The 8001-nt window shown below is 38.9% G+C and overlaps 1 protein-coding gene across 1 annotated transcript; it reads right to left on the reverse strand.

The window, feature by feature from the left end:
- Window positions 1-1461: 1461 nt before the first annotated feature.
- Window positions 1462-2124, reverse strand: LOC102670213 (uncharacterized). The gene has a single exon (XM_006573947.1). The coding sequence runs from the start codon at window positions 2122-2124 to the stop codon at window positions 1462-1464; it is 663 nt and encodes a 220-aa protein (XP_006574010.1).
- Window positions 2125-8001: the final 5877 nt, after the last annotated feature.

Here is an 8001-nt window from a genome sequence, read left to right on the forward strand (position 1 = left end):
CTTAGCGAGATAGATTCTCTTAGCGCGACACACTACCCAGGCTTAGTGCCAGCAGGCGCTTAGCTTAACTTGACTACTGAAACATAATTGGCTTAGCGAGACTGGCTCACTAAGCCTTATTCAAAAACAAAGGAGAAATTGTGCTTAGCGAGCATGACTCGCTTAGCGCATTAACAAAATTTAAGAACACTAAATTGCCTTGGGCATAGCGAGATTGACTCGCTTAGCGAGTACATTGAGATTTCCAGAAAAATGGGGCTTCTAAGCCCCTACTATTCAACCACTTTCAAGCCTAAGAATCTTATGCAAAACATGTCAAATCAACCTACATTACATGCGATATTAAACCCCTAAAAAAATGCTATCTAACAACTAAGCAATCAACAACAATCATCAACACGAAATCACAATTTCAGAGACCATAACATGGCTTCTATCCAAGGGTTCAAAAATAGAAATGAAAAAGGAAGAATCAGAGGTACTTACTTGGATTACAAAAGTTAGTGAGTGAAGATGAAGGCAAAAGAAGCAGAAAATGCAGGGAAATATGAGCGTAGTGCATATGAATTCCAATGATGAGGGGAGTTTTAATCTTTTGCACAAAACTAACTGCCCCAGGGACTTATGTCTTATTTTTGGCAGTTTTGACTACCTCGCTTAGCGCGGGTGACTCGCTAAGCGAGCACTCAGTGACGTTTGAATTTTCAGATTTTAAATTCATGCGCTTAGCGAGACAGACTTACTTAGCCCAATTCAAGAATTAGAAAACCCGAGAAGGATTTGGGCTTAGCGCACAGATGCGCGCTTAGTGAGTTCTACAGCTTTGATTGGTCTGCAACTTTCGCTAAGAGGGACATGTCCAGCTTAGCGAATTAAATGCCTCATGATGCAGTAGTGGGGTCATGCTAAACGAGATGGCCTCGCTCAACAATGTCATTCCAGAGAGGGAATTGGGCTTAGCGGGTATGACCCACTTAGCCCAATTGGCATGGGGGTCCAGGCAGAGAGATATTTGTGCTTACAGGTATGCTTAGCGAGACTATGTGTTGCGCTTAGGGAGCTGGCTTGCTTAGCCCAGTTCCAATAAATGCTATTCCAGAGAAGTTTTTGGGCTTGGTACAATAGTCTCGCTTAGCGAGACCCCTTCAGTCAATGGGTAGGGGTTGGTGCACTTAGCGCGAGTGATGACTCGCTTAGCGCATGAAGAGTAATTCGCTTAACGCACAGGGCGCGCTGAGCGAGTGGATGACTAAAAATGTTTTCTAAGTTATTTCTTATCCACAGCTTCAAAGAAGCTTTGGCAACCCCTTTTATCATACAAAACATTTTGATGCCTTACTCTAGCAATCACAAACAAGTTGAAACCTATCTATATGCAATGATTAAGAATATAAAGGAAAAAGAGTTGGGTTTCCTCCCAGTAAGTGCTTCTTTAATGTCACTAGCTTGACGCATATTATCTCAAGGGTCTGGAGCAATCTTGGCTCTAGCCATCAGAACCATCTCATTTTCAACTTCATCCACCTTAGAACAAACATTCTGGTCAAGTGGGTGCTTTTTTGCATCAAACAAATCAAATGTGATCTTCTGATCATCTATTCCCATTTGCAAATTACATTTCCCCATATCCACCACACAATTGGCGGTTAACATGAAGGGACGGCCCAAAATCAGCAGGATTTCAAAATCCTCTTCAATATTCATAATCACGAAATCTACAGGGAAGGTAAATTGCTGCACCTTGACCAAAACATCTTCAACCAAGCCATAAGGCCTTGTAATAGATTGATCTGCCAGCTGCAATGTCATTCTTGTTGGCATAATTTCCAGTTCTCCAATCCTTCTGCGCATGGAGAGAGGCATCAAGTATATGCTGGCCCCCAAGTCAATGAGGGCTTTTCCAACAGACACTGCACCAATAGAGCAATGGATTGTAACACTCCCTGGATCCTTGTATTTAGGTGGAAGGATTCTTTGAATGACAGCACTGCAGTTTCCCTCCACCACAATATTATCACTGTGGATATATTTGCCCTTCATGGTCAGCAAATCTTTCAGAAACTTAGAGTAGAGTGACATTTGCTGCAAGGCTTCTCCAAAGGGGATAGTTATCTCCAATTTCATGAAGATATTAAGGAAACGAGCAAAGTTTCATTCCTTGTCGTTCTTGGACGGCACCAAAGGGAATGGTGCTTCCTTCCCTGAACATGAGTGATGCAATACTCCTTAGGAAGGGACCAGTCACTAGAGCCATGAGCAAGAGGCTCCAAGAGGATTGGGCTAGAGCTACTGAAGAAGGCTCTAGGGTTCTCATGAACCTCGGCGTAGATTTTTTAGCCCATGGGCCAAGGTTGGGTCCAATTATCTTTGTACATATTAGACTAGGATGGAATTATATTTGGTCCTTGTATTTAGGGCTCCATAATGTAGGTAGGGCACCCTAGAAATATAGGATTTTTCAGCCCTTGTATTTTAGGGCACCTAGACTAGTTTTTGTATTAGGGGTAGTTTTGTAATTTCACATGCACTAAGTGAATATTTGATGTGTGTGGTTGGAAATAAATTTAATTTAATTGGTAGACATAAGGCATGTAAAGCATGAAGGGCATGCACAAAGTGTGACTATATGGTGTGGCAATGGGGTGTAGTAAGCAAATGCTCACCTCCCCCTCTAAAATTTAATTGGATTGGTAGAAGCCCAATCCAATTAAATTTTAGAGGGGGCGGTGAACATTTTCTTACTACACCCCATTGCCACATCATATAGTCACACTTTGTGTTTGCCCTTCATGCTTTACATGCCTCATGACACCTAAGCACACTTAGTGGAGAATCTTGGAATTGATCTTGGATTACTGGGCTGAACCACAACTAAAATTCACTAATCATAATTAGTGAAATTTTGGCTCCAAAGTTTGGCTCCACAAATTCAATTTCAAATTCAAGTGAAATTTGAATTGAAATTCAAATTTCCCTCCAATTTTGTGTGACACGTAGGCTATAAATAGAGGTCATGTGTGTGCATTTTTTCAACTTTGATTATTTGAAAATTAAGCTTCAGATTTCAGAGCTCTCTTAGAGCACAAAATTTCGTGCTCTTCTCTCCCTCTCCCTTCATTCATCTCTTTCTTCCTCCAAGCTCTTATCCATGGCCTCCTATGGTGGTGAGCTTCTTCTAGACTCATCTTCTCCTTGAAGTGGTGTCTCCTCTCTCTCTTCCTTCTCCATTCCGCTGCCATTCATCTTTAAAGAAGCTAAGGAATCCATTGATGAAGAAGATCCTAGGCCTACAAGCTCCAATGGAGCTTACATCATGTGGTATCAAGAGCATCTTCATCTAGGTGATGTTCTTTTGCTTCCTCTATCTTTTTGTCCGGTGAATTCTCTTTAATTCCTTGTTCTTCATCTTATTCTCCATGTATATCCTCCATTGTCTTGTGGTTTGGTTTTGTTTAGAGTAGATTCAAAAAAAATAAAAACCGATTAAATCTTAGATCTATACTTTTTCTTGCATTTCTATGGTTCAAATTTTGTAGATCTACTCTTGAATCTTGTTTTTGTGTTGATTTTAGGTTCTATCAATTTTCATTCATAATATTCTTGTGCTGAACCTTTAGATCTAAATTTTCTTCCAAAATATTGATTAGAAAAAAAACACAAAAATCTAAGTGTAAATCACTGAATCCATGTTGTCTTAGAGTCATGTTTAATCATAGTAATTGCTACATTATGCTCTAAGCTTGTGTTGAATTTTTATTTTGTTTATTGAATTCTAGATACATTTGTTCATGTATTCTTGTCATTCTTAGCCTATCTTTTGAATTTTGAGTCTAATTCATGCATGTTATTTAGTTCATAACATGTTCTAAATCAATTCCTAGAAGTAGTCTTGTTGTTGAACTCTTTTTTTTGTTTTCTAAGTTTCCTACATGATGCCTATGATGAAGTTGAGTTGTGGTGCTGAGTTGTGGCTGGATTTGTGAATCAAATAAGTCTTAAGCTCTCTTGAATTGTGTTATTCAAGATAATTGAGCATAAGCAAATACAAATTGTAACTATCCAAGCCTTAAGCAACATAAACACCACACTTGATTTCTAGGTTGAAATCGCTGGTGCTGGCAGCTTGAACATACAAACTTGTATAAATTACTGGGAATGGGTCACTACGTGTTTTGAGCTGAAATTTTTACTGAATTTTCTAGACATCTGGAACAAAATTATAAGAAAAAGAACCAAGTGATTTGAATTAAAGTAAAAAATAAGAAAAATCACACAAGTTGGCAGAAAAATCAGTGTCCAGGAAAAAAAAATTGAAAGGGAAGTGTGCTTGTTGTTTTGGCTCAAAATTTGTTCTTTAATTGGTGCCTATTCTATACCAATCCTAGTTCTGAAATTTAAATTGAAAATTATTGTGAAAACAAGTGCCAAAACTAGAGGTTTCTTGAGTCTTTTTTTTTTAGTTTTTATACTCTACTCTAGAGTCATTCTAGGTTTCTCTTTGAGTCCTAGCTTGCTTTTATGTGCTTTTCATTGCTTTAATTGTTGAATAATCCTTGAAAATTTGTCTTGTTAAAACTCTATTTGTTTAGCTTTCATTTCTTTTTTTTGGCCTTTGGTTATTGCTTGTCTCTTTGTTTCCTTGCTTGTAAGTTGCCATATAGGGAATTGGAAAGGAGGATTGGTGTCATCCCTTGAAGAATTTCAGTCAAGAAGCAAGGGCCCAACCACCTTAAGAGCTATTGGAATAAGAGGCACTCCAAATTGAGTGAAACACAAAAGAGAGAATAGCCACCAAAATTGAGGACTTTTTTTTTTTTGTAATTTGTAATTGGCAATTTTCTTTGCTTTCAAACTTTGTAACAAAAAGGCCTTTCATTGGAAGTAAGTTGGGAGCCTCCAATAGGTCACCCTACTTCCATTTGTGTGTAATAATTTTAGGTAATTTTCACTTAGGATAGTGAGTGTTTTGTTGGGAACCTTAAATGATGTCATCCAAACACTCTTAGGATCCGCCTAGTTTGCATTTCTTGCACTTTAATTTCTTGCTTACTTTCATAGCTTATTTCCTTTACCCTCCATTGTCAAATCGCCTAGATAGCTCGCCTTTTACCAATTAGTTTTTACCTTATCTTTCACACCTCTTTAAGTGTTTATTTTGGCTAATTTCAACCATAGTTTCTTTTTCCTTTTTTTTCAAACCCCCAGCAAGAAAGAACCATAACTTAGGAACCAACATGAGTCTTCATTCTTCATCTAGTGTTAATGGTGAGGGTTCTACTCCTAAGGACCCCTTGTATAAGATATTAGATGAGTTGAGATCCCTTAAGTTGTGGAAAGAAAAACAAGAGAGAAAAGAAAAAGGTAAAAAAAGAGTGGAAGAAATAAGTCAAGATGAAAGAGAGAAAATAAGAGAGGAAGAAAGAAGAAAAATAATGAAAGAAATGAAAAGAGAAAAACATGCCTCCTATAGTAGTCATGACTCTTGCAAGAGTTTAAGTGAAGAACTTAGCGACTATTATAGAGGGCGCCGTAGTTCACATACTAAACATCACTCCTAAAGAAGAGAAAAGGATAGAAGGCCTCAAGAGGTTAACATTAGCCTGCCATATTTCCATGGAAAAGATAATGTTGAGGCCTACTTAGATTGGGAAATGAAGGTTGAACAACTCTTTGCTTGCCATCATATTAGCGAAGAGAGAAAAGTTCCATTGTCTACCCTTAGCTTTCAAGGGTATACCCTCTATTGGTGGACTTCCCTTGTTAGGGAATGAAGGATTCATGGGGATCCTCCAGTAGAGTATTGGATTGATCTTAAGAGTGCCCTTAGGAAGAGGCACATTCCCTCCTACTATGAAAGGGAGCTTATGGACAAGCTCCAAAGGCTTAGACAAGGGAGTATGAGTGTTGAAGAATATAGACAACAAATGGAACTACTCCTTTTAAGAGCTGGACTTAGGGAGGAGAAAAGAACAAGCATAGCTAGGTTCCTTAGTGGGCTTAATATGGAAGTGAGGGATAAGGTTGAACTCCTTCCATATAGGGACCTAGATGAGCTAGTCCAACTTTGTATAAGAGTGGAGTAACAACTTAAAAGAAAGCCTTCTTCAAAATCTTATGGCTTTCACTCTTATCCAATGAAGGACCAAGCCCAAGGAATTTTGAGGGCTTCACCTTCAAAACCCAAGGAAGATAAGGGTAAGACCATAGAGAAATCCACCCCTAAGACTAGTTCCCAAGAAAGGACTAGCAACATTAAATGCTTCAAATGTCTTGGGAAAGGTCACATTGTCTCTCAATGCCCCACAAAGAAAACCATGATTATGAGGGGTCAAGACATTTATAGTAGTCAAGAGGAGACTACTTCTTCCCCTTCCTCTAGTGGAAGTGAAGATGATGTAAGGGGTGAAGAGTCTAGTGAGGAAGTCTACCCCCATGAAGAAGGTGACCTCTTAATGGTTAGAAGGCTCCTTGGAGGTCAATCTTGCGATCTATCTCAATCCCAAAGAGAGAACATCTTTCATACAAGAAGCAAAAATTAAGATAAAACTTGTTCTCTCATTGTGGATAATGGATCTTGTTGCAATTGTTGTAGCACAAGATTAGTTTCCAAGTTGAACCTCACTATCATTCCCCACCCAAAACCTTATAAACTTCTATGGCTCAATGAGCAAGGGGAAATGATAGTTAACCAACAAGTGAAGGTATCTTTCTCCATTGGGACATATAAGGATGAATTTAATTGTGATATAGTTCCCATGGAGGTAGGACATATTCTTTTAGGAAGGCCGTGACAATTTGATAGGAAGATAATTTATAATGGCCTAACTAATGAGATTACCCTCGCCCATCATGGCACTAAATTTGTGTTGCATCCTCAAACACCTTTACAGGTGGCCAAAGATCAACTAACTATGAAAGATAAGAGGGACGAGGAAGAAAAAGTAGAAAAACAAAAGAAAAAGAAGGACAGTAAGGCCTTGTCTTCAAAGGCCAAGGGGAAGGAAAAAGAGGGAAACGATTCCTCCAAGAAGATTGTTAAGAAGGAAAATCATTTTGCAACAAAAGGTGATATTAAAAGAGCACTCCTTCTTAAACAATCTTTCTACCTTCTCCTATCAAGGGAAACATCCCTTAGCACTTCCACAATTCCTACATTTGTGAACTTACCCCCAAAGGTCCAAGAACTCTTACATGAATTTGGTGATATATTTCCCAAAGAGATACCCCCTGGGCTACCTCCTTTAAGGGGAATAAAACACCAAATAGATTTAGTCCCAGGAGCAAGCCTTCCTAATAGGCCAGCCTATAGGACTAACCCTCAGGAGACTAAGGAGATAGAGTCTCAGGTTAAAGAATTGTTGGAGAAGGGCTGGGTCTAGGAGAGCCTAAGCCGATGTGTTGTGTCAGTGTTGTTGGTGCCCAAAAAGGATGGTACGTGGAGAATGTGTACAGATTGCAAGGCCATCAACAACATCACTGTAAAGTATAGGCACCCCATTCCTAGACTTTATGATTTGCTTGATGAGTTGCATGGTGCCAATATCTTTTCAAAAATTGATCTTAAAAGTGGTTATCACCAAATCAGGATGAAAAAGGGTGATGAGTGGAAAACTGCTTTCAAGACCAAGTTTGGTTTGTATGAATGGCTAGTGATGCCTTTTGGGCTCACTAATGCACCAAGCACCTTTATGAGGCTTATGCATCATGTCTTAAAGGATTTCATAGGTAGATTTGTCGTTGTTTATTTTGATGATATTTTAGTATACAGTAGGAGCCTAGATGATCACTTAGGACATCTCAGGAAAGTTCTTTCAGTCCTTAAGAAAAACACCCTCTATGCAAATATATAGAAGTGTACCTTTTGTGTAGATAATATAGTTTTCTTAGGTTTTGTAGTTGGTAGAAATGGGGTCCAAGTGGGCCCTGAGAAAATCAAGGACATCCAAGAATGGCCCACCCTAAAAAGTGTGGGAGATATTAGGAGCTTTCATGGGGTAGCAA

This window comes from Glycine max, chromosome 1, assembly GCF_000004515.6.
Source record: "Glycine max cultivar Williams 82 chromosome 1, Glycine_max_v4.0, whole genome shotgun sequence".
NCBI lineage: Eukaryota > Viridiplantae > Streptophyta > Magnoliopsida > Fabales > Fabaceae > Glycine > Glycine max.

Coding starts and splice junctions, on each gene's coding strand:
- LOC102670213 (XM_006573947.1), bottom strand. CDS start 2,124: ATGAAATTGGAGATAACTATCCCCTTTGGAGAAGCCTTGCAGCAAATG.